This window comes from Macaca fascicularis, chromosome 15 (genome assembly GCF_037993035.2).
Source record: "Macaca fascicularis isolate 582-1 chromosome 15, T2T-MFA8v1.1".
NCBI lineage: Eukaryota > Metazoa > Chordata > Mammalia > Primates > Cercopithecidae > Macaca > Macaca fascicularis.
The window spans coordinates 3,843,057-3,867,938 of record NC_088389.1 but is presented as its reverse complement, the minus strand read 5'-3'; the positions used below and the strand labels follow the sequence as shown (position 1 = coordinate 3,867,938).

The 24,882-nt window shown below is 53.0% G+C and overlaps 1 protein-coding gene and 1 long non-coding RNA gene across 2 annotated transcripts; one reads left to right on the top strand and one right to left on the bottom strand.

The window, feature by feature from the left end:
• The first annotated feature begins 15,510 nt into the window (after nt 1–15,510).
• On the top strand, nt 15,511–20,731 carry LCN1 (lipocalin 1). The gene is made up of 7 exons (XM_005580465.4): nt 15,511–15,658; nt 16,122–16,252; nt 17,725–17,795; nt 18,359–18,469; nt 19,322–19,423; nt 19,626–19,652; nt 20,545–20,731. The coding sequence occupies exons 1-6, from the start codon at nt 15,569–15,571 to the stop codon at nt 19,649–19,651; spliced, it is 531 nt and encodes a 176-aa protein (XP_005580522.3). The 5' UTR covers nt 15,511–15,568; the 3' UTR covers nt 19,652; nt 20,545–20,731.
• LOC141408711 (uncharacterized) lies at nt 17,971–19,430 on the bottom strand. Its single transcript, XR_012425008.1, has 2 exons — nt 18,630–19,430; nt 17,971–18,352 (listed from the first exon to the last, which is right to left on the bottom strand). It is a non-coding gene; the product is annotated as an uncharacterized lncRNA (long non-coding RNA).
• Nucleotides 20,732–24,882: the final 4,151 nt, after the last annotated feature.

Here is a 24,882-nt window from a genome sequence, read left to right as displayed (position 1 = left end):
TCACCACCATCTGGCCCCAACTTGACCAGGTGCAAAGCGACTTTTCATATTTCTATAGGAATAGCCAAGAAATTCTTTCTAGATTTCTCCAATTCATATTATAGCGATGAGCGACTGCGTTTTGTTCTTGTTCATGTTTGGGCCATCCTCCCTTTGGCCCACTCCAGAATGAAAATGAGTCAGCCCTGTTCCTGGATGAGACCTGCAGGGTGGGAGTCCCCACGCAAGCTCCACGGAGAAGCTAGAGCGTCACCTGGGGGCAGAGCAGCAACCGTTCCTTGTTCCTGCTTTCCTGGGCACGTGTGGAAGGTTTGCCCCCACCCCACAGACACTGGACCTGCTGTTCCGCAGGTGAGCATGTCCCACTCCACTGCACAGGGGCTCCTTGCTTGCATACCCACCGACTGTGGGTCTTGGCAATGCCACTTCACCCCTCTGAGCCTCGGTTGGTCTGTGTGAGAACTGGGAGCTAAGAGGACCTGGTGAGGCTGCTGTCAAGCCTGGGTGGGACGGGCCATGGAAAGCACTCTGCTCACGCCTGGCTCTGGGGAACAGGCTGCCCGGGCTGTGGTGTTCTTATTTATGATTTTCCTCTCCCCTCCATGAGGAAACTCTCTGCCCCAGGCCTCACTTGTAAGTGCAAAGCAGTTTTCCCACCTGTAGAGAACATTCCAGGTTCCATGTGGGAGGTTCCCATCCTGGGTATAGCAGAGCAGGACCCTCTGGGGAGGGCTGAAGAGCCCAAGGGCCACTCAGATACCTGAGAAGGAGCTGGTTGGGCCTTATTCATTCAACAAACATGAAGCTGCCCTCCCGGACCTCCCTGAACCCATGACTGTGTGTACGCACCGATTTAACAGTGTGGAAATAAGGAACAGAATGTGGACAGGCACAGAGGCGAATGTTCAGGATGGCTTTTGTTCTATTGAAGGTGTTTAAAGCCATGATTTTCTTGAATATTTCCATGATTTAGCACAACGAAAAATCTTACAGATGAGGACACTCGTGTCCAGAAGGTGGAGACACCTGCTCTGGTCAAAGCTAGTGTGGAACCTTGGCAGAGTTTGGGTCTCTGAAAGCAGACAGGGATTTGGGGACACGTTGTTTGCTGCAGATGATCCCAGGAAGCCTGAGGGATCACCGGGGAAGGTGGACCTGGAGGTGAGAAGCTGGCGAGTGACCTTGAGTAAATCCTGCAGTGGGGACCCCACTCAGCCTCACAGGAAGTCCAGGTCCCACCTGGATGGGCTCTGTCCCCATGGGCGGAGAGTTAGCCCTGGAATATTAATGCCTTTGCTCTGCTGGCTGGTGCAGTGTGTAGGAGAGGAAGCCCCTATGGTGCCTAAGAGAGCCCTCAGGAAGGACACATGCAGGTGTTTCAGGGGATGCCATGGCCTGATGGAGACCAGCTGCCCCAGCTGCAGGTGGACCCGGGTGGGCTGAGGAGACATGGGTGGGTCAGCAGCAGCACAGCCACCCCAGGTCTCCCAGATCCAAGGCACACCAGCCAGAATCTTGAGTGAGAATCAGGAAACAACAAGACAGACACATGAACCTTGATCAGCTGCCACATGCCTCTGGTGATCTAGAAGATTCTGCTCATGTGCAGGGCTGTTTCCACTCATGAAAGACCAGAGAGGGCCTTGATAAGCTGCCACATGCCTCTTGTGGTCTAGAAGATTCTGCACATGTGCAGGGCTGTGTCCACTCAGGAAAGACCAGAGAGGGTCCTAGCTATCTATTCATTCTTGACTAAATATGAGGACTTACACATGTGCAGAGGAGACAGGAGAAGGCTTAGAAGAAAAGAATATCCAGGGCAGACTGGTAAACTGCTAGAACCTCAGATGCATTCCCCACCCCACACACAGACCCACTGGCTCAAGGCATTTGGGCACCACCTCTGACCAGGTAATAGCTGATCACTAAGATATGGTGACCCAGGAACAACACTTAGGAAGCCAGAATTCAAAATAAAAAGTATTAAAGTAAGCCATGTTAAGAATTAAAGTATGATGAAAATGACTCATTAGAGAAAATACATAAGGAGATACTCATTAATTAAAAAACTGAATAGATATTCTGGAGCTGAAAAGTTTAATAATCGAAATGAAAATTCACTAGAAGGGATTGACAGCAGATCTGAGGAAAGAATCAGGGAACTTTGAAGGTAGATCAGTAAAAATGATCCAGTTTGAAGACTAACAGCAAAAGTTAGTAATAAAGGAAGAGAAATGAACAGTGCCTTGAACCTGTGGGAAACAATCAACATATTAATATTCACATAATCAGAGTTCAAGGAGAGGAGAAAGAGAAGGGACAGAAAAATTATTCAAAGAAGTATCTACTTGATAGAAAAGGAAGCAGGAAAGGAGAAAAGACCTGAGACATACCGGAAGCAGATAGCCAAATGGCAGAGATAAATCTAACCATTGCGATAATCAAATTAAATGTAAATGGATTAAATACTCCAATCAAAAGGCAGACATTGACACTGTGGATGAGAAACAAGATCCAACTTTGTGCTATCTAGAGCCTAGAGAAGAAACATTTCATATTCATAACACAAATAGGTTGAAAGTAAAATGATAGGACACCATGCAAACCATAACCATGAGATCTGGATAAGTTTTATACATATATCAATATTTTTTGTTTGTTTTGTTTTGAGACGGAGTTTTGCTTGTGGTGCCCAGGCTGGAGTGCAATGGCACAATCTCGGCTCACTGCAACCTCTGCCTCCTGAGTTCAAGCGATTCTCCTGCCTCAGCCTCCCAAGTAGCTGGGATTACAGGCGTGTGCCACCAGGCCCAGCTAATTTTTGTATTTTTTTAGTAGAGACAACGTTTCACCATGTTGACCAGGCTGGTCTCAAACTCCTGACCTCAGGTGATCCGCCTGCCTCAGCCTCCTAAAGTGCTGGAATTACAGGCATGAGCCACCAGGCCCGGCCAGGAGGAGTTATATTAATATCAGACAAAATAGACTTTAAGACAAAGTGTTAACTAGAGATAAGGAGGGGAATTTCATAATGAAGAGACCATTAATTATTCAGGAAGATAAAATAATTATAAATGTCTATGTATTTAACAGCACAGCCCTCTGAGTATATGAAAGTTATAGCCAGTATGATATGGCAAAAAAACAAAAACAAACAAGCAACAGCACCAAAACCAGAAACAAACAAATAAAAAAAGAATTAAAGAAGAGATTAAAGTTCAAAATTAGAAAAGAAGAAGTAAAATGACCTTTATTAACAGAAAAAAATCCCGTGTGTCAAAAATCCTAAGGAATCACCAACGAACTGTAATAAATGAGTACTGCAGGGTCACAAGATTCCAGATCAATATGCAAATATCAACTGTGTTTCTCTATCCTAGTAGTAAGCAATCCATAAATTAAACCAAGAAAACAATTCCAATCACAACATCCCTGAAAAGAACAACATACTTTTTTTTTAAGAAAGAACAAATTTAGCAAAAGAAGAAGGCTTGCATACTGAAAACTATAGAATATAAAACACTGCTGAGAGAAATTAAGGATATTGTAAATGAATGGAGAGATACTCTATGGTATTAGAAGACTTGGTATTGTCAAGGTGGCAGATATCCCCAAACTGATGTACAGATTCAACTCGATCACTAAGAAAATCCCAGTTGGATTTGCTTGTTGCCAAACATTGACAAGTTGATCTTAAAATGTATATGAGACACCAAAACATTATTTCAAAAGAAGAATAAAGTTGGAAGACTTACATTTCTCTCTTCAAAGCTTCCTAGAGTGACATCAGTCAGAACAGTGTCATCCTGGCATAAAGATGGGCACAAAGATCAATGGACTAAAGTTGGAGTCCAGTAATAAACGCTGACATTTATGGTTTGTTGATTTTGAAAAGGTGCCAAGGCAGTTCTATAGGGAAACAGTAGAATTTCAACAAATGATGCTGGGATAATTGGATATCCTCATGAAAGAGATTTATTTAGGCCTGTACCTCATACTAAAAAATTAACTCAAAATGGATCATAAATCTGGATGTTAGAGCCAAAAGTATAAAACATCTAGAAGAAAACATAGAACATCTTCAGGACTTCAGCCAGAATTTTTAGATATATCATCAAAATCATAATCCATAAAAAATGTATTTCATCAAAGTTTAAAACTTTTGTGATTCAAGAAATACCCATTATGAAAGAGAAGGCATAGACTGGAAGAAAATATTTGTAAATTATATGTCTGATAGAACTCTTACAACTAATAACAGGAAGACGAACAACTCAAACTAAAAAAAAAAAGTAAAATGTAATTGAATATGCTTTTTACCCAAGAAGCATATTCGCCCTGAATTTGCTTTTCACTTACGAAGAAGGATGAGTGACCAGTAAGCACATGAAGTCACTCAGCATCATGAGTCATTCAGGAAACGCAGATCAAAACCACAATGAGACACCACTTCACACCGTGTAGAATGGCATTAGTCCAAAAAAAAGGACAATAGCAAGTATTGTCATCCATATGGAGAAACTGACACCCTCGCACATTGCTGGTGGGAGTGTGAAATGGTGAAGCCATCGTGGGAAACAATCCAGCATTTCTCTAAATGGTTAAGCATAGCGTGGCTGATGACCCCCAGTTCAACGACTAGTCATATACCCAAGATAATGGAGAACATATGTCCTGTATCTGAATGCTCATAGCAGCATTCCTCATAATAACCAAAAAGTAGAAAAAGCCAAAATGTCTATCAACTGGTGAATGGATAAACAAAATGTGTTGCATCCATACAATGGAACACTGTTCACCCATGAAAAGGAATGAAGGTCTGACACACGCTGCAACACAGATGAACCTGAAGACAGTATACTCAGCCCGGCATGATGGCTCATGTCTGTAATCCCAGCACTTTGAGAGGCCAAGGCGGGGGGGGGAATCACCTGAGGTCAAGAGTTCGAGACCAACCCAGCCAACATGGCAAAACCCTGTCTCTATGAAAAATACAAAAATTAGTCAGGTGTGGTGGTGCATGCGCCTGTAGTCCCAGCTACTTGGGAGGCTGGGGCAGGAAAATCACTTGCACTGGGAGGTGGAGGTTGCAGTAAGCTGAGATCACGCCATTGCACTCCAGCCTAGGCGACAAAGTGACACTCTGTCTCAGACTAACAAACAAAAAAAAGACAGTATACTCAGGGAAAAAAAACAAAAACAGACACAAAAGGTCACATATGTATGATCCCACTTCCATGAAACGTTCAGAATAGAGAAGTCTCTAGAGATAGCAAGTGGATTCGTGTGTCCAGGGTCTGGAGAAGGGATTGGAAATTGATTTCTCAGGGGCATGGGAGACCTTTCTGGGGTAGTGGGAACATTCTAAAGCCAGATGGTGCTGGTGGCTGCTCAGGCCTGTAGATGTACTAAGAGTGGTTGAATCGTACAGTGGATGAGCATTACGACGTGTACACTATATGTCAACAAAGCTGTTAAAAGGAAGTGATCAGAGGTGATCCAGAAGTGATGCTGCCTCCAACTGAGGCAAAGGAAGAAGAAAGAACTTAAAAGTGTTCCCAGAGCAAAAACGCCTGTTTTCTAAAGAACGGCTCCACAATCGGTTCAAGTCGATCGAAGAGCCTCCGGCAGAAGTAACAGCTTTGTCACCCGTCTAGTTCGGGGCTTGTTGTAACCTGTGACATGGCCCCCTTCCCAAAACACAGAACAAAACAGAAAAACAGAAACAAAGACAATGAATCCCTGAGAACAGTGAGAAAGAGAGAAAGCTCCTGCTTCCTTTGGCCTACGGAAGGGTGTGGCTGTTGAGCTGAGCCTTGGAGTTCCTGGGTTTGCCAGGTTCCCCGTCCGGCAGTGCTGGGGGCTTCGAGCCAGCGACCTCAAAGAACGGCCACGCCAGGGAGGCCAGTGTGCATGCAGGTATTGACGTTGGCTTTGCAGGGGTGCAGTGAGCTGCATGACTGAGACCCATTTCCCCATAAAACAGCCAAGCCAGGGAGACCAGCATGCACGCTGGTATTGATGTTGGCTTTCCACGGGTGCAATGAGCCGCATAATGGTTTGAGGAGAGGATTTAAACGTTTTGAGACAGGCATGACTTGCCACTGTTTTAAAGGTCAGTTGCTGCCGTTTCAAAGATACGTACTGTTGCTTTGCCAAGAGGCCTCGTTCCGTGTTGCTGGGAATCAGCAGCCATGCTGCTCTGACGTGGCCGGTGGCCGTCCCAAGCCCCCACGCCTCCCTGACCTCTCGCTGTCCATCACCCCCCTCTCCAGAGGCGCTCACACCAGTCATCACTCCCCCTCCCGGTGCCCACATCCCCTGCCTGTCCGCTATGCCCTGTCCACAGTGCCCTGTCCACAGCACAGCTAGCTCAACACACGTGGCATCCACGCCAGGCACCATGCTTCGCTTCACACTGCTGAGCCCGCCTGGCCCTGCGTGGCCCAGGTGGCTGGGGTACCGGCGTGGGGCAGGCTTCTGTGATGGCGTCAAGAACTGGGTGCTTCCTGCCTGTCTCCTCAAGGTCCCCAGGGCTGGCTCATCCCAACTGGGGCGCCTGCTGTGGTTCTCAGATGCCCTTTGCGTGTTTCTTCTCTGGGCTCCCTGGCCTATTTCAGAGCAATCACAGACCAGAGGGACTGGGCCCCATTAGATCCATCAGATGCGCCCTGGAGCGGGGAGTGTGGTCACCATCCATGAGGATGCCGGTGTGTTGGGGGAATGCAGGGAGGGGAATGGATACTGGGTGGGCCACCAACAGGCCCGACGGGGCCCTGACTTCCTGCACTAACATCGTCCCAGTGCACACATCTGCCCAGGACCACTGGGGCCATTCTTACCTATGGGTCTACCAGATGCCCAGGAAACGCCCCCAAAATATATGATGCTCACAAGGCAAAGGCCACCTGCCCTGAAGGACGCGGGAGCCACAGAGTAGTGGAAAGCAAAGGGATGAAGGAATTATCCCCAAATCAGTTACACACCTGATGGCAGCCCAGTCACAATCTCTAGGGAGGTTTCTTTTCTTTTTATGGAGGGGGTCACTGTAGACAAATTGCATTTTATCTTACAAATGTATAATTATCTGAAATGCACATATACCGTGTTCAGTTTAGGGCAAGTAGCCGCTTCTGATGTTGAGTCTACAAATAATCAGAAAGCACTGAAAATTCAAAAGCCGGAGTTAAAGTCCTCAGCAGCGCTTGGGTATGCGGTGGGGTCTGTGACAGATGCTGAAACCGTGGGCTCCAAAGGCCAACACAGGAAGGAAGGAGAGAGCCTCAGAGGAGGTGGCAGGTAGGACCCGGTCCATCCCCGGCGTGGTGCCCTCAGCCCTTCTCACCTCCCAGTGCCTCTTAACATTGCTGGCGGGTGTGAGCCAGGGTCGTGCAGCCTCTGAGCGAGCTCGGCCCCTTACTCACCATTTCCAGCCTCACCTTCCTCTCCTGCGAAAGGGGCACGAGGGTAACACTTGCCTCGTGGAAGTGCAAGGCTGGTACAGGCTTTAGCTGCATCTCTGAGCCCTTTCACCAAAAAGGACTCACTGAACCAAAGAGCTGCACAGAACATTAGCATCCACCCCCACCCCAGAGACGGCTTCCTGGAGCTCACCTGGGGGAGGGTGTGTGTGCAGGTGGGAGGACGGGGAACGTGGCCTCCCTCCACGTGGCTCGTGATCTGAAGGCCCCACCTCAGACATCTCCAGCGTCCTAGGTGGTAGCTGCCTGAGTGGCAGGTGGTATCTGGGGCCAGGAGACCTGATTCTGCCTGGCTGGGCCTCAGTTTCCCAGGAAATGACTTGGACAGAGTAATGCCGCCCCCTCTCTATGGCACCTGGCTTGGGACTCCCTCCCTCCCTCCCCAGCTGCTCTTCCTTCTCCTTATTCCTGGGGTCTTCCAGGAAAGTGCCGATCCCAGAGTAAGATTTGAGGGGGCAGTTCCTGTGCTGGCCTCAAGCCCCCTGCACACTCCTTCTCCAGCTGCAGAGCAAGGGCGTCCGGTCCTCCAGGAGAAGAGCTGGGCTAGGAGCTTAGTGTGTTCCCCATGTCACGGGGCCTCTTCCGCCTCCAGCTCATGGACCCCATGCTGGCCGCACTGCCTGCCACTCCCCTCCAGGGACCAGCCTTCTGGAAGGGGGGTGTTGAGCCCGTGAGGAGCTCCATGAGTGGGGAAGCAGGTAGGGACAGCCGTGTCCACAGCATCACCTTGGCAGCTGATGGGCAGGAGGACAGGTCCAGGCGGCCTCCAGGCACGTTCCTGTTTGTGTGACATTCACCGTGACATGGTGCATGCTGTGGCACACAGGGTCCTGTGTTCAGATAAGCCAGGGCCTCGGAGGAACTCAGGCAGAAGAAAGAGCCGGAACACAAACACAGCACGACCTTTCCCAGGAAGGGGCCCCTCCACGAATGCGTCCTGGGCCCCCTGCCACGCCCCGGGCCCCCATGGCCAAGTGCCCCTCTCTTCCACCACCCGCAACTCCGCTCAGCCCAGTTGAGCCCCAAGAGCCTCTGCTGAGTCCCAAGAGCCTCTGCTGAGCCCAGCCCGGAAGGGCGAGGGAGCCCGGGTGGCCAGAGAGGGCCGAGGCCTGTCGGGATGACTGGGCTCCTTCAGGACAGGCACCCACCTGGGACGGGGACGTGCAGGGACCGCTGCGGCTGCCTTGGCCCAAGACACCCTGGAGGCCACACGGGCAGGGCCCCTTCTTCCCGGAGGAGGCGGGACTGGGCTGGGTTTTGAAGGATGGCAGCGGCCAGGTGGATGCAGGGCACGGACAGGGAAGGCCACGCAGGCCTAAAACACACAGACTCAGGCAGGCGGGAACTTCGAGGTCAAATCCCGGAGCCCTTGGAGGGGGACTCAGGAAATCGGATGCTCAGTGGGGGGCAGAGTTTGGAGCCTCGGCCTTGGGGCAGGAGGCGGCATGTCCAGCAGAGGGGCTGCTGCCCATCACGGCTGGCCTTGCCCTTGGTTTTGGTCCTGGGGAAGTGCAGGGTGCAGGGGAGATGCCACAAGGCCCTTGGATGTCCTTCCTGTGGCTTCCTTCGGTCCCAGGTGGGTGTAAGGAAGGAGACCACTACTACTCCTGCTGCCCTCCTCCCCCCCCACCTTGCTTAGTTCACAAGGCAGGAGGAAAGAGAGAAAAAAACAAAAGTAAGATAAATAGCCAGACAACCTTGGCACCACCACCCAGCCCTAGGAGTTAAAAAAAGTAATAATAACATCAACCCCTGGCCTAAACTACTTGCATCATCTGTAAATTCCAGACACTGTATGAAAAAAAAGCATTGCAAAACTTTTTGTTCTGTTAACTGATGCATGTAGCCCCCAGTCACGTTTCCCACGCTTGCTCAATTTATCACGACCCTTTCACATGGACCCCTTAAAGTTATAAGCCTTTAAAAAGGCCAAGAATTTCTTTTTCAGGGAGCTCGGCTCTTTAGACGCAAGTCTGCCGACACTCCTAGCCGAATAAAAAGCCTCTTCCTTCTTGAATCCGGTGTCTGAGGAGTTTTGACTGTGGCTCATCCTGCTACATGTGACACATCTGTCACCGCATCCACGCAAGACGCTCTGTTAGAAAAAAGACAGGAAGGAAACGGTTCCAACTTGCGAGTGAGTCACTGGGGAGGTGGGATTGGAAGTGATTTTCTCCCCTCTTCCAACTTTCTAAGATTTATAATGTGTGTGCGTCCTTTAAATGCGTGTCAGGAAGCGACCCCACGAGGGCGTTGTGTCTGGGCAGGAAGAATCCCAGGATTCCCTGGTTTTACTGGTTTGAGTGCCAGCCTCCAGGAGATGGGGCGAGGGGCTGCTCATCCTCCGTGACCAGGCGGCCACTCTGCCTTTGTCTCATGGGTGGTCAACGGGGTGGCTGAAAGGCTCCCGTGTTCCTCTAGCCCAGGGGATCCGATCAGCCTGACCGTCACTGTCTCTCCGTAGCCTAGTCAGTGGCCCAGCAGTGGATAGACGCCCTGCAGGCCACTGAGGAAGACAGAGCCCAGGGACAGAGGAGGAGCCGCGGTGCGGGGGTCCAGGCCCTGCCCACAGCCCCACCCTTGGGACGCCACAACCCCTGCACCCTGTGTGCTTGCCTTGGGGCATTTGCTTTTCAAACTCCAGGAAAAAATATTGACAGTAACGTGGGAGTAGCAAGAATCCAAATAAAAGAACGTGCAATTCACGCTACCTCCCTTTCTCATGATTTGCAGGTACCAGCACATCGGGCACTTTCTCCGTGGTGCGCTGTCCTAATCCTGACTATTTCAGCGCCCAGAAACAAGATGAGAATAAAAACACCCATCGCCCATGCCCGGCATTAGAAAATCTCCTTGGTGCCGGGCGCGGTGGCTCAAGCCTGTAATCCCAGCACTTTGGGAGGCCGAGACGGGCGAATCACGAGGTCAGGAGATCGAGACCATCCTGTCTGACACGGTGAAACCCCATCTCTACTAAAAAATACAAAAAACTAGCCGGGCGAGGTGGCGGCGCCTGTAGTCCCAGCTACTCAGGAGGCTGAGGCAGGAGAATGGCAAGAACCCGGGAGGCGGAGCTTGCAGTGAGCTGAGATCACGCCACTGCACTTCAGCCTGGGCGGCAGAGCGAGACTCCGTCTCAAAAAAAAAAAAAAAAAAAGAAAATCTCCTTGGTATATATTCAGATTATTATTATTATTATTAGTAGTAGTAGTAGTAGTAGAGATGGAGTTTCACCATGTTAGCCAGGATGGTCTCGATCTCCTGACCTCGTGATCCACCCGTCTCGGCCTCCCAAAGTGCTGGGATTACAGGCTTGAGCCACCGCACCCAGCCATATTCAGATTATTTTAAAAGGAAATTAAACTCACAGATATAGCCAGGAGTAGATGGATTTTGTGGGGCTTAAAATATATGTAAAATTTAGGGATTACTTTAAATAATAATAGCAATATGAATCCAAATTAGATAGGAAAATAAAATATTTATTTGAAGTGATAAAAAATCACAAAGCTCACACATGAAAAAGCTGATAGGTGCAATAAACATCATCAAATGGAAGAAACAAACAAGATTTGATTAGTGACTCCCTGGCATCCCTCTATCAAACTTATTTTTTCTGTATCTCTTGGCTGCTACCCCTTGATTATTGCTTCCTATGAAAATGATTTCCTGGCCGGGCGCAGTGGCTCACGCCTGTAATCCCAGCACTTTGGGAGGCCGAGGCAGGTGGATCACGAGGTCAGGAGATCGAGACCATCCTGGCTAACACGGTGCAACCCCGTCTCTACTAAAAATACAAAAAAATTAGCCGGGCATGGTGGCGGGCGCCTGTAGTCCCAGCTACTCAGGAGGTTGAGGCAGGACAATGGCGTGAACTTGGGAGGCGGAGCTTGCAGTGAGCCGAGATCGCACCACTGCACTCCAGCCTGGGCGACAGAGTGAGACTCTGACTCAAAAAAAAAAAAAAAAAAAAAAGATTTCCTATAAATAGAATAGAAAGATAACTCAGCCTTCCCTTTGATGTGAGGTTCAGATTCGTTTCTCATCATTGGTTGGGGGCTGCATGACACATGTGGCCACCGTCATGGATGTGTGTGCGGTGATGCTGCCACAGGTGTCTGCCCCGTAAGCAGCGGCTCCGATAATTCTCCTTTGCGAGGTGGCCACCAAAGGAGCACAGAGCTGGCTGGGGCATTCGTGCGTGTTCATGACCGAGAACTTTTCACGCAGAGAGAAATTCTGTCCTGGCGTCTTTATTGTATAATAGATGCGTTTAAGGCTGTAGACTTGAAGTTTATATTTCTCTTTATGTAACACTCTGTTCATTGTTGATTCTAGTTTATTGCCTTGTAGCTACAAAGGGCAGGCTCTACTGTGTTGGTTCTGTGAAATTCCCCATGTTGCCTGGTATGTGGCCTACTTTAAAACTATTCTCGGTGGCTCAAGCCTGTAATCCCAGCACTTTGGGAGGCCGAGACGGGCGGATCATGAGGTCAGGAGATCGAGACCATCCTGGCTAACACGGTGAAACCCCGTCTCTAAAAAATACAAAAAAAAAAAAGCTAGCCAGGCGAGGTGGCGGGCGCCTGTAGTCCCAGCTACTCAGGAGGCTGAGGCAGGAGAATGGCATAAACCCAGGAGACGGAGCTTGCGGCGAGCTGAGATCCAGCCACTGCACTCCAGCCCGGGCGACAGAGAGAGACTCCGTCTCAAAAAAACAAAAACAAAAACAAACAAAACAAAACAAAACAAAACTATTCTATGTGTCCTTAAGAAGAATTAACAATTAAGAATTGTTCACTGTAACAATTATAACAATATAATTGTTTGGCTGTTGAGGCAGTGTCTTTGTATACTTTCCAATTTTGGTTCCAAATCTTCGACATTGGTGTGAACTTTTAAAACCCTCGGCCTCTGTTTCTAATGGAGAAGCGCTGGCGTCTCCCGTTCTGACTGGATTTGACCCCTTTGTTCTTCAGTCTGTTTTGGCTTCTTGCGTTTTGATGCAGTATGCCTTCAGATTCATGAATAGTCATCTTCTTGTGATTGTGCTTTTGTTTTCATGTTGGCCCCCTTTTCATCTATACTGAGAAAAAATAAATCATGCTTTTGTCTAACAAGCTTCTTTATGTATTTTGAAAATTTATTGTCCCTGCCCACCCCTTTCCACTTCCCTCTCTCCATACATCACTATTCTCCTGTGCTTAACATGCATCTTTTGGTTCGTATGAACCCATGCATGTGGGCACAAGTGTGTTGTGTGTGCATTTAGCTCTCTTTAAATATCCAGTAAAACAGAACCTTCCTCCCCCCATCAAAGTCTGCACCATTCGTGTTTGTACAGCCAGCAGCTAGTTTTCTTTGCTGGCATCATTTAGCCCCCTGACCTTGGTCTGCTATAGACTTGCTAAAATTCTCCCTTTCAAACTTCCTTTGATGGAAGCCAGTGAGTGGTAGACACTCAGTTGCTGTTGTTGTTGTTGTTTAATTTTTATTATTATTTTTTTCAAGATGGAGTCTTGCTCTGTTGCCCAGGCTGGAGCACAATGGCATGATCTCGGCTCACTGTAACCGCCTCCCAGGGTCAAGTGATTCTCCTGCCTTAGCCTCCTGAGTAGCTGGGATTATGGGCGCATGCCCCCATGCCCGGCTAATTTTGTATTTTTAGTCAAGATGGAGTTTTACCATGTTGGTCAGCCTGGTCTCGAACTCCTGACCTCACCTTGGACTCCCAAAGTGTTGGTATTACAGGCATGAGCCACCACGCTGGGCCTCAGTTGCTTTTTAATGTCCAAGATGTCCTTATTTTGCCTTCAATATTTTATGAAAGTTGTGCTGAGAATAACATTCAAAGGTAAATGTGATTTCCCCTGGGTCTGTTAAAGACGTTACTCCACTGTCTTCTGGAAGGTAGCGTTGCTATTGAGAAGTCTGCTGTCAGCTGACATCTGCGTTTTTGGTAGGTACTGTGGCTCTTCTTTCTGGTCATTTTGACTTTTTTCTCCTTTCCTGGATGATCTGCACTTCACTGTAATATTCTAGGAGTGGATTTCTCTTGGTTTGTAATTTAGATCTGGGACCTCATGTCTTTTCAATTCTGAAGAAATGTGAGCTATTACATTGCTTTGTTGCCTTTTTAGAAAATGTTTTTCTTTCAGAACTCCTATTCTGTTTATATTGAAGCCTCTTGATCTATTCTCCATGTGTGTTAACTTTGTGCATGTGTGGTCATGTGTGTATGTGTGTATGTGTGCATGTGTGCATGCATGTATGCATGGTGTGTGCACATGTTTATGCCTGCACGTGTGTGCATGTATGTGTGCATATGTGTGGGTGTGGGTGTGCATTTGTATGTGTGCACATATATGTGTGTGCATGTGTGGGAGTGCATGTGCATGCATGTGTGTGTGTGTGTGTGTGTGTACGTGTATGTGTGTATGCATGTGTGTGTATGTGTGTATATGTGTGTGTGTGTGTCTGTGTGTGTGTTGTGTTTTCAGAGCTGCTGCACTCTGATTGGTTTCCTCCACTCATTTTATTCCTAGCTCCAGGCTGGAGATTGAATCTATCTGTAACACCTCAATTTCTCCTTCAAATGTTTCTGTCTTCGTTGATATTGTTAGTACTATCTTCCATGACATTAAGTCTCTTTTCTATTATGTCAAGTCTGGAATTTAACCTGTCTATTGAGTTTTTTATTCACTTTATTATTCATCTTCAAGATTTGTAATTATTTCTATTTCGTCTCTCCTTGTTTCTTATATTCTGGCCAGTTCTAATTTTACACTTTATATTTTTTAAATCTCTAGGCGTCTTGATCATACTCCTGCAGTCTTAACGTGTGTGTCAGACTTTCCTTGGCTGGTGTAAGTTCCTGTACCAATTGCTCATTTTTAGCCTGCCTTGTTAGTGTGGGTTTCCTTGGGTAATTTGGAAACCTGGCCTTGCTCAGTTCAAGGTGAGGATATTATGTCTCTGCATTTCTGCCTTTCTCCACTATCTCGTTGTCATTGTCCTCTGTCTAGCAGTGTTTCGTAGCCTCTGCCCTGGGTCCCAGGCTTCTGCTCTGCAGTGATGCGGAGGATGTCACAGATAAAGTCACCCCTTCCAACGATGGCTTGTCTCAGCTTCTGCTCTCAAGGCTGTGTCAATGTCCTCTTGCCTTCCTATGCCCACAGTGCTCCACTAAGTTATAAGAAGTAACAGCCCTGGGATGTGTCAGGAAGGGTTTCTCAGCCTCCTTTCTGGAGTCAGGGAAGCTGCTCCCATCACTGCCAGGAGCTGGACCCAGGCCCTCTCTGCCTGCCTTGGGACTTGGAGCTGACAGGCCCCTGCCTCTGCCCCATCACCAGCCTGTGCTTCTCCTCCATTCCTGGTTTCATGTGAGTGAGTGAGTGAGTGTGTGTGTGTGCATGTATATATGTGCACACATGCACACATACACACACACACACCTGCCTTGGTCTTGTCTGTCTGACCTATTGCTGCTGTGTGTGGGGGGCAGAGCGGTTCCTTATTGCACACCATGCTCAGCAGTGTGGACACGCTCTTTAAATGCACACGGTACCGTGTTCACACAGGAGGGTCCCACTTTTTCCACGATGAATCTGAGGCCAAGTAACCTGCCCAGAGATGCAGGAAGTTCAGCCGAGACCCAAGCCCATGGGCCTCAGACTCCAATCCGCAATCCCTTTGGCAGTGTGCACGTCAGCGCGTGTGGGATGGCTGGAGGGTGCCTGTTACTGCTGCACACGTGCCCCCAAGGAGGCCTGCACGCCCTTCACTCCCTTCAGTTTCCTTCCAGGTGAAATCTGCAAACCCGCTCCTCTGGACCTGGTCCTGTCCGGATGATCCTCTGGGATTAACAAGCTGTTATTCAACAGCCTCCAACAACAACGGCACGTTATCTGCTCCATTGCAGAACTGGCCGTGGTTTACATCCAGGAAGGGATTGGATAGTCACCTGTGCCAGGTCCCCAGGGGACCCTGAGTCCAGTGGTATATAGGGCGGCTGTGGGAGGAGTGACACAGCCTCTCTCAGCCTCAGCAAACGACCTGTCAGGCGGCCGTGGACTCAGACCCCAGAGATGAAGGCCCTGCTCCTGGCCGTCAGCCTCAGCCTCATTGCTGCCCTGCAGGCCCACCACCTCCTGGCCTCAGACGACGAGATTCAGGATGTGAGGCCCGGATGGGAAGGGTGGGCTGGAGGGGACATGGGGCGAGGTTGAGACTGGATGGAGACCCCCTACCTCCCCCATCCAAGGAGACCCTCATTTTTGGGTTGGGCGTTAAAGTCCTGCCCCGAGGGAATGATGAGATGGGGCAGCAGGGGTCTGGGCTGGCGGGGGAGGGAGTGCAGGGGCACAGAGGTGGCAGGACTGGGAGGGTGGGGGTCTGGCTGACTTCACTTCTCCCCTGGGGGTGAGGGCTCCTGTGGTCCTGGCTGACTTGTAGGGGCTGGAGCCACCTTCGGGTGGGCCTGGGGAGGGTGCTGGGTGTTTCCTGGGTGGGTTAGATTGGGGAATGCTCCCCGTCTCCAGCCCTCGGGGTGCGGTAGAGTCTGGGGGCTGCAGGCCAGGGAAGAGTAGGGGAGGCTCTGGAGCGGTCGGCCTGAGCCTGATAGACAGGAACTTTCTCCAGGTGTCAGGGACGTGGTACCTGAAGGCCATGACAGTGGACAGGGAGCTCCCTGAGATGAATCTGGAATCGGTGACACCCATGACTCTCACGATCCTGGAAGGGGGCAACCTGGAAGCCAAGGCCACCATGCTGTGAGTGTCTGCCAGCCGCCGGGCAGCCTGCAACCTGGTCTGGGGCCTTCCCTTTCCCCACCCAGGAGGGCTCTGGTGCTGGGGAGGTGGGCAGACCTGCTGGGAGGGCCCTCTCAGCCCCTCCTGCAATGTTTGAGGGCAAACTGTGCCACTGAGGTGCCTTGGCTGGAGGGGGCCTGAGGGGACAGAGGCCCCAGATCAGACCTTGTGGGCTACCAGTGGTACCACCCACCTCCTCCTCCGACTAGGGAATGTCTGGTGACGTGCAGGTCTCTTTGGGAAAAGGTGTTTACCCTTGACCAGAGTCAGAGACAGCAGGCAGGGCCCGTAGACTCGACTCACAGTCCTGGCAGTACATTTCTGTGGGAGGAGTGGCACAGCCTCTCCCAGCCCCAGCAAGCAACCTGTCAGGCAGCCGTGGACTCAGACCCCAGAGATGAAGGCAGGGATGGGGCTTGCAGAATGACCAAGAGGGGGCAGAGGACGCCATGGAGAAGACTCCCTTGAAGTCCCTGCATAGAGCTCACCTGTGCGGCTCTCACCTGTGCTGCTTCCGCCCACATGGCTCACATCTTTGACTTCTCACCTGTGTGATTCACCCACGTGGCTCCCACCTGCACAACTGTGTGGTTTAACCCCTGTGGCTCCCTCCTAAGAGGCTCCCTCCTGAGTGGCTTCCTCCTGAGTGGCTCCCTCCTGAGTGGCTCCCTCCTGAGTGACTCTCTCCCACATGGCTTCCTCCCGCGTGGCTCCCTCCTGACTGGCTCCCTCCTGAGTGGCTCCCTCCTGCGTGGCTCCCTCCTGAGTGGCTCCCTCCCGAGTGACTCTCTCCCGCGTGGCTTCCTCCCCCGTGGCTCCCTCCTGACTGGCTCCCTCCTGAGTGGCTTCCTCCTGAGTGGCTCCCTCCTGCATGGCTCCCTCCTGCGTGGCTCCCTCCTGAGTGGTTCCCTCCTGAGTGGCATGCAGTGCCTGTGCTCCGGTCCTGGGGGCTGACCCTTAGGAAGTCACTGACCCTGGCAATGACCCTGATTTTTTTTTTTTTCCAAAAGCCCCTAACTGAACCTTTCCGTCTCTGGGCCAGATGATGATGGATGTGGGGCTTGTCCCTGAATATCTCCAAAAGGAAGAATGCAGCTGGCGGGATGAGGCTCAGGCCCACGCCGCAGACACTGCCTACAAACCAGGCAGCCCGGGTCCCTCTGGCAGGAAATGTGTTGGGGGTGGAGGGGTTGGGAAGGCAGCCACCAGGAGGAGTGGTGCAGAGCTCCTGGCCACCTCGGGAGACCCCGGGAACTGCCACGTGTGACCCGAAGGGGCCGCTGGTGATTGGGTCTGAGATGCAGAGAAGCACCCTCCTCTATGGGCCTGTGGCAGACTCGGGGCCACCTTTGCAGGGCATTGCGGCGTGGCTGCTCCAGGGCCAGGGGAGGCACAGGCCAGGGCCACTTTGCCAGGGGGCTTCTGTTTTCCAGGATAAGTGGCCAGTGCCAGGAGGTGAAGGTCGTCCTGGAGAAAACTGACGAGCCGGGAAAATACACGGCCTGTGAGTCCTGGAGCCTGAGCCAGAGCCTGAACTCGAACACACGCTGGAACTGGGGGGGCAGCCAGTGCCTTTTTGGGGTGGCCTTTTGGCCTGCTGCCCCTGACTCCACTAAAAGCCCACTCTCCTCTCCCATTGGTCAATTTGCGTTAGAGACTTGAACACCTGACCCCAAACACCAGGTGTGACGGGTTTATTCCGGGGCGGACCCTCAGAGCTTTCCCTGTAGCCCGGCTGTGACTCTGGCAGGGCCAGGAGCAGAGTCGTATCTGGCTGTGGGGTACTGCACCCCAACTCCCACCTCCGCAGACCTCATACCCAGAGGAACCCCTGGTGACTCACTGGTTTGGGATGTGGCCGCCTCTCGGGTGCATCAGGTTCCTGGGAAGTGGGGGTCCCATGGCCTGGGGCTCAGGCCTGGTGGGGACCCTGGGTCGGAGAGCTCTGGGAGGCTGGGAGGGTGCAGGAGCTGCGGGGCTTGCTGGGCCTGGTGCCACAGGCTGTCCCGGGATCCTCTCTGAAGGCCCCGGTGGCTAATTCAGGACTGTGCTGCTGTCCTTCTGCAGACGGGGGCAAGCACGTGACATACATCATCAGGTCACACGTGAAGGACCACTACATCTTCTACTGTGAGGGCGAGCTGCACGGGAAGCCGATCCGAGGGGTGAAGCTCGTGGGTGAGTCCCGCACCCCCACCCTGCAACCCAAGAATCCACCCGCCCTCCCTCCTCCCGCAGCCTCCTGTACCCTCTTCCCCATGGGAGAAGCCACTGGGACCCAGGAACCCACTGCAGTTTCCTTAGGATGAGTTTTCCTGATAAAGGCCCCAATTCCCACCCCTGGAGTTCAGGATTTCGGATGCCCCGGCCTAGGTCTCTGCAGGGAAGGCAGGAAGGAGCCGCGGCTGTTGGCACAGGGGCTCAGAGGTCACACGTGTTCCAGGGCAGGCCAGGCCCTCCCCCCGGGGCAGCTCCCTGCAGCATCATCCTTGAACGCGTTCCTGCGGGGTGTCCAGCAGGGGAGAGGAACGGGGATGTGAGCAGGAGTCTGTGTGGAAAGAATGTTCCAGCTCCCAGGGTTGAATTCCAGATGCGGTGGCTCCCACAGACAGTGACGTGTCAGTGCCATCCCTGTCTGAGGACGAGGCCCGTGAAGGCTCCTGAGTTCTCCCTGGATCCAGGGGTGTGCGAATGACAGAGGAATGGGACAGGCAGTGCCCTGGTGCCCCCAAGGGGAGAGGCGCTTCCTCCAGGGCGGGCCTGTCCTGCCGTTCATCCTCACTCCGGGAGATGCCTGGGGATGGACGGAGACCCCTTCCCGTTCTCCCAGTTCTGCTGCCTCGGGAGCCTTCTCAGCCGTGCACGGCACCCTGGTCCCACTTTGCCAGCCCAAGGGCCTCTGGGTTCAAGTGCCCCTATGGTGGGCAAGGTCCCCCTCCCCAGCCCAGCTCAGGCCTCCAGGCTATGACGGGGTGCCGGCGACTGCCCAGTTTTGCCTCAACCACCCACATCTCGCCCTTGCACCCACAGGCAGAGACCCCGAGAACAACCTGGAAGCCTTGGAGGACTTTGAGAAGGCCGTGGGAGCCCGCGGACTCAGCTCAGAGAGCATCCTCATCCCCAGGCAGAGCGGTAGGAGGCACGGCCCTGCAGAGCCCCCCGTGTCCCTGCGTGGGGACGTCAGCAGAGCCGCGTTGCATGGGCGTGTAACTGTGCCGCGTCTGATTCTGGCTTTGTCCTTCCTGGGGTGGTGGAGCTGGTGGCTGATGAGGGGCCCCGGTCCTGACTGCATTCCTGGGGTCTCCTGACTCGCCTGTGCTTCCTTTTCCTGCAGAAACCTGCTCTCCAGGGAGCGATTAGGGTGAGTGAACAGCTTTAGAGGACATTTGAGACTCAGTGGCACTTCGAGAGGCCCTGGGGTCTCTCCCACCCACCACACTCTTACCTGGGTGGGAGACGCCCCACCTAGGCCAGGCAGGTGGGAGATCTTCTCCTGAGCTGCCTGCACTCGGGCACCAGCCTCCGCTCTTGCCCTGGGAGTGACTCCTGGGAAGCTGAGAAGCCCACAGCGCTGAGCCCACCTTTGCTGGCTGCTGGTGGAGACGGTGTCTACCCCCCCGCCCCGTGGGCGGGAGCAGGCAGGAGATTCAGGTTCCTCCTCAGCACCCGTCACCCTCAGCCGTCCTTGTGACCTTGCTTACCTGATGAGTTGCTCAAAGATTCAGCAAAGTGACAGGCGTGCCTGTGCTCGCTGTATCAGATGGACCCCTTGCTGGCTGCACGAGGGGACCAGAGTTCGGAGACTCACCCAAGGCATGGGCAGAGCCAGAATCCCAGACAGCATCGTTGTCCTTCCCGCACCCTCCCCTTGGCCTGCAGTCACCCTGATGCCTCTGCACTCAGCAGGGAGTTCTGTCAGCAGCCTGCGGGGGTGGTCCCTGCTCCATCTGCTCCAATCTGGAGGCTGGAGCCTCCACCTGCAGCCCCCAAGAGCCCGTGTGTGCCCCTGAGATCCAGCACGTGCCCCCCACACCATCGCCTCCAAGAGCCCGCATGTACCTTCCACCATAGCCCTCAAGAGCCCAGTGTGTGCCCCCACCGTAGTCCCCGAGAGCCCGCATGTGCCCCCACACCATGCCCCTGAGTGCCCACATGTGCCCCCACACGGCCGCACACGAGAGCCCTCATGTGCCCCCACGTCGCATCCCCGTCCCACCCTCCCTGGCCTCACTCACCCTCCCCCTTGTTTCTAGGGCAGGGGCACCTTGGCTCCTCAGCAGCCCAAGGACAGCACCACCCAGCACCTCCGTCGTTCACAGGGACATGGAAAAGCTCCCCACCCCTGCAGAACCCGGCCGGCTGCACCCCTTCCTACCACCCCCCACCTTCCCCTGGCCCTGCGCCCCCTCTCCTGGTTCTCCATAAAGAGCTTCAGCAGTTCCCAGTGACTCCGCCTGTCTGTGGGGTTCCTCGGGGTGGGGGGTGCTGGCTGGGTGCTCCTTTGGGTGCAGGGAGGGGGTGGGAAGCGGGAGGAAGGCCAGGGGACCAGCCTAGGCCCAGTTCTCCATGGTGGGTGCCACAGGCCAACAGTGCGAGGGGCCTGGAAGGGCCTGGCAGGGGGGTGTGTGCTGGCGACTCGGCCTGAAGGTTCGGGGGTGCTTCCTGCAGGTCAGCCGCCCACAGAGCTCAGGCTCTAGGGGTGGGTGGGGGCAGGGCTCTGCTCCTCCGTCCTGCACAAGTAAGACCAGAAGGCCTGGGACCAAGCGTAGCTGCCACCCCAGAGGGGGACTGGGCAGGGCCACCAGGGCCCTCAGCACTGACGCTGAGTCCGTGAGGCTGGACGTGGGGAGAGGGGACAGCAGCTCAAGGCAGGGTGTGGCTCAGGCTTGAGCTCACCGGGAAAGCCAGTCCTGTCCTCCGGGGAACCACACCAGCATTGCCGCCAGGGCCTGGCTCCACGCTGTCCCTCTCTGTGCCCGGGTAGGTTTGGGACGGGAAGTTCCCAGCTTGGGGGCAGCCACCGGAGGTCCCACCTTGCGCAGGCGCCTTTCCTGACCCTGGCGGTTAGGATTTAAAGTTTCTTTCGATGGCGCAACATCGCAGTGGCGCTGGGAGCGAGGAGAGGCAGACTCTTAGTGACCTGCTTCTCCCCAGGAGAGGGCGGCTGCCGGGCAGCACCACACGGGGTGGCTTGCGCCCGGGACAGGACAACAGCCCGCGGAGCTCAGGGGAGGGAGCGGAAAGGGTAGCGGGTGACCCGGCTGCCTGTGGACAGCTAACATGAGTCATTTCTCTGCTGCAGGGCATAGGGGCTGTCCCTGATTGTCTGGTACCTGGCCTTGGGGCAATGAGGGCTGGTGGGGAGTGGCCCCCGAGTGAGCCCATCTGAATAGGGCAGGGTGGCTGTGTGGACCAATCAGCTGCTCAGGAAGGGGCCGGCCCCTAACCAGGGCCTCCGTGATAGGTCAAGACTGCATTTAAAAAAAACTCGATTCTGGCCAGGCATGGTGGTTCATGCCTGTGTTCCCAGCACTTTGGGAGGCGGAGGTGAGAGAAACACTTGAAGCCAGGGGTTGGAGACCAGCCTGGGCAACATAGTGAGACCCCATCTCTACCAAAAGAAAAAAAAATTAGCCAGACTTGGTGGTGCACACCTGTAGTCCCCCTACTCGGGAGGCTGAGGTGGGAGAATTGCTTGAGCCCAGGAGGTCGAGGCTGCAATGAGCTATGATCATGTCACTGCATTCCAGCCTGGGTGACAGAGCAAGACCCTGTCTCAAAAAATAAGATAAAAAATAAAAGAAACCCGATTCCGTTTGGGTTCCACTTTCTGCATCTCAAGATGAATCTTGGTTCTTATGAGGTGTCTGAGGTTCTCACTCATAGCAGATGCCACCCATGCCCAGCTCCACCTCCCGTCTGCCAGGCTCCAGGGGTGACGTGGCTACAGCGGGTGTCACCTGCAGCAGGCGGACGTGGCCACGCTGGCCGGCACGCCCATCTCAGGTGTGTAAGTCTCTGCACCAGTCTTCAGACGCCACGCAGATGAGTGCAAGGAGCCCGTGCGAGCACCTGTAGCTCAGAAAGTGCCCCGTGCCCCACACGACCTCCACGGGGAAGCCAGAACCCCCCTCTCCCGCAGGGCCAGTGCCAGAGCCCAGGCCCAGGGACAGTCTGGACAACTGTGCAGAGAGGAGAGGATGATGGGGCAGCAGTTACAGAAGAAGACAGACACCCCACCTGGGTACACCCCAGAAGAGAGAACCCTTCGCTACGTGTGGCGATAAGGAGAACTCTCATGTGGACCAGAGCGTGACTGCGCAAGAGCCGGAAAGGGAATTTGGAAGGCGCTGGACTGGAATCCACCTCTTAGGGAGGCGCAGGGTCTGGTGCGGAGGGGCCATCGGGAGAGGAGATGTCCCTGGAGGACTGGTGGGGAAGACAGCGGGCTGTGAAGCAAGTGGTGAAGAAAGAGGACCGAGAGCCCCTTGGAAGATGTTACGGAAGGTCAGAGGGCGGCCCATCAGCCCTAACGGCTCCGTTCTTCCCAATTTCATCCCAATTCATGTGTCAGCTTTTTCGTTATCCCTCTGCATTATTTTAAAAGTGTCTGCTCTAGGGGCGACAATGACATCCTTAATTCACAGTGGACTTGGAGCGAGCACTGTGTCCTTTACTTAAAACATGAAGACCTTGTGACCCCACAGGTACGTCCTCCCCGCTCTGCCTCATGTCACAGACCTTGTGACCTCACAAGTGAGTCCTCCCCGCTCTCCCTCATGTCATAGACCTTGTGATGGCACAGGTGCATCTTCCCTGCTCTGCCTCATGTCACGGACCTTGTGACCTCACAGGTGCGTCCTCCCCACTCTCCCTCATGTCATAGACCTTGTGATGGCACAGGTGCATCTTCCCTGCTCTGCCTCATGTCACAGACCTTGTGACCTCACAAGTGAGTCCTCCCCGCTCTCCCTCATGTCATAGACCTTGTGATGGCACAGGTGCATCTTCCCTGCTCTGCCTCATGTCACAGACCTTGTGACCTCACAGGTGCGTCCTCCCCACTCTCCCTCATGTCATAGACCTTGTGATGGCCCAGGTGCATCTTCCCTGCTCTGCCTCATGTCACAGACCTTGTGACCTCACAGGTGCGTCCTCCCCACTCTCCCTCATGTCATAGACCCTGTGATGGCCCAGGTGCATCTTCCCTGCTCTGCCTCATGTCACAGACCTTGTGATGGCACAGGTGCATCTTCCCCAGTCTGCCTCATGTCATAGACCCTGTGACCGCACAGGTGCTTTCCCTCATGTCATTGCTGATGTGCGACGCATCTACATATGCTGCAGACACCGCGACGCAGCACTGCAGAGCTTGCCTGAAGCCGTCCCACGTGTGATAAAGGAACGGAGACGGTGTTTTCTCTTTACCCACAGACCTTCCTCGCTGAATGCTGTTTGATCCTGAGTGTCCTGTTTCCACGCTGATCGCATCCCTCCAGACTGAAGAATGGCTTTTATTAGGTTGGTGTGTGCTCCTGGGTCCTGTAGTGTGTGTCAGCCCCATCCTGCAGCTGCTTCAGGGGAGCCCCCCTGCACGGGACAGTGTACCCCCAGATGGAGCACCACAGGCTGGCCACAGTCGGCCATTGGCACAGTGACCTCGACTTGGGCAAGCATCTTCCCGCCAAGCTTTGACCTCTGTGTGGTCTTCAAGGGTGTTGGGGGTGTTCTATTCTAACAGGTGTGGGGGCCCCTTCCCTGGGAGTTCCGGGGGATGTGGCTCCAAGGTTCTCAAAAGCATCTACCTGGATACCCCAGTCCCCAGCCGCAGGGCCTCACTCGTCCCAGCTCGGGGTTCTAACTGGCATAGGAGATGTGCTCAGGCTACAAATTTAGCCTTCTCCGAAATTCTGCCGCTTCTTCAATTGGTTCCTGGTTTTCCGCTCTGCCTACTTTCTGGCTGAAGGAGATAAGGGCCTATTTAAATGTTACTTTGGAGACTCGCTCCATTTAGGCTGCTATAACCAAATGCCATCATCTGGGTGGCTTATAATAAACGGAAATGTGTTTCTCTTTAATGTTGATGACGTCCAACCCATTCCTTCTCCTTGAATGAGTCACCCTTCTGGTGCTGTAGCTGAGAATTCTCTGCCTAACCCCAGGTTGTGACGGTCTCTCTTTTGTTTTCTTCTGAATGTGTTGTAGACTTGCGTTACATGGAGACCTGGGAGCTGGCTTTGTGTGAGGCAGGCCTCACACAAAAGCCGTCGCTCATGTCAAGGACCATCGGTCTGCCTGTGGACCAGCAGCTGTTCCAAACCCAGTGGGTGAAAATATCGTCCTTTCTCAATAGAACTGAGCCATGGGTTCCATTAATACATGAGCCCTGTCCGTGTGGCTATTTCTGAATGTTCTATCCCGTTCCATCGTGTGTGTGTACAACCCTTTCCAACACGCATGCTCACACCCCTATACACACACATGTGGAGAAAACGATTTCTTAGCAGCCCGTGTGGCTGCTGCCTGCATCCCCTTCCTGGCCTGCCAGCCTCCATCCGCACGTTTCCTCCCACAGAGCCTGGTGGGCTGTG

What these genes read in the sequence shown, in the direction of transcription:
- LCN1 (XM_005580465.4), top strand. Translation starts at nt 15,569, where the DNA reads ATGAAGGCCCTGCTCCTGGCCGTCAGCCTCAGCCTCATTGCTGCCCTG. An exon ending in CCGAGGGGTGAAGCTCGTGG is followed by an intron (nt 18,470 to 19,321) that starts GTGAGTCCCGCA and finishes TTGCACCCACAG; the next exon opens with GCAGAGACCCCGAGAACAAC. An exon ending in CCTCATCCCCAGGCAGAGCG is followed by an intron (nt 19,424 to 19,625) that starts GTAGGAGGCACG and finishes CTTTTCCTGCAG; the next exon opens with AAACCTGCTCTCCAGGGAGC.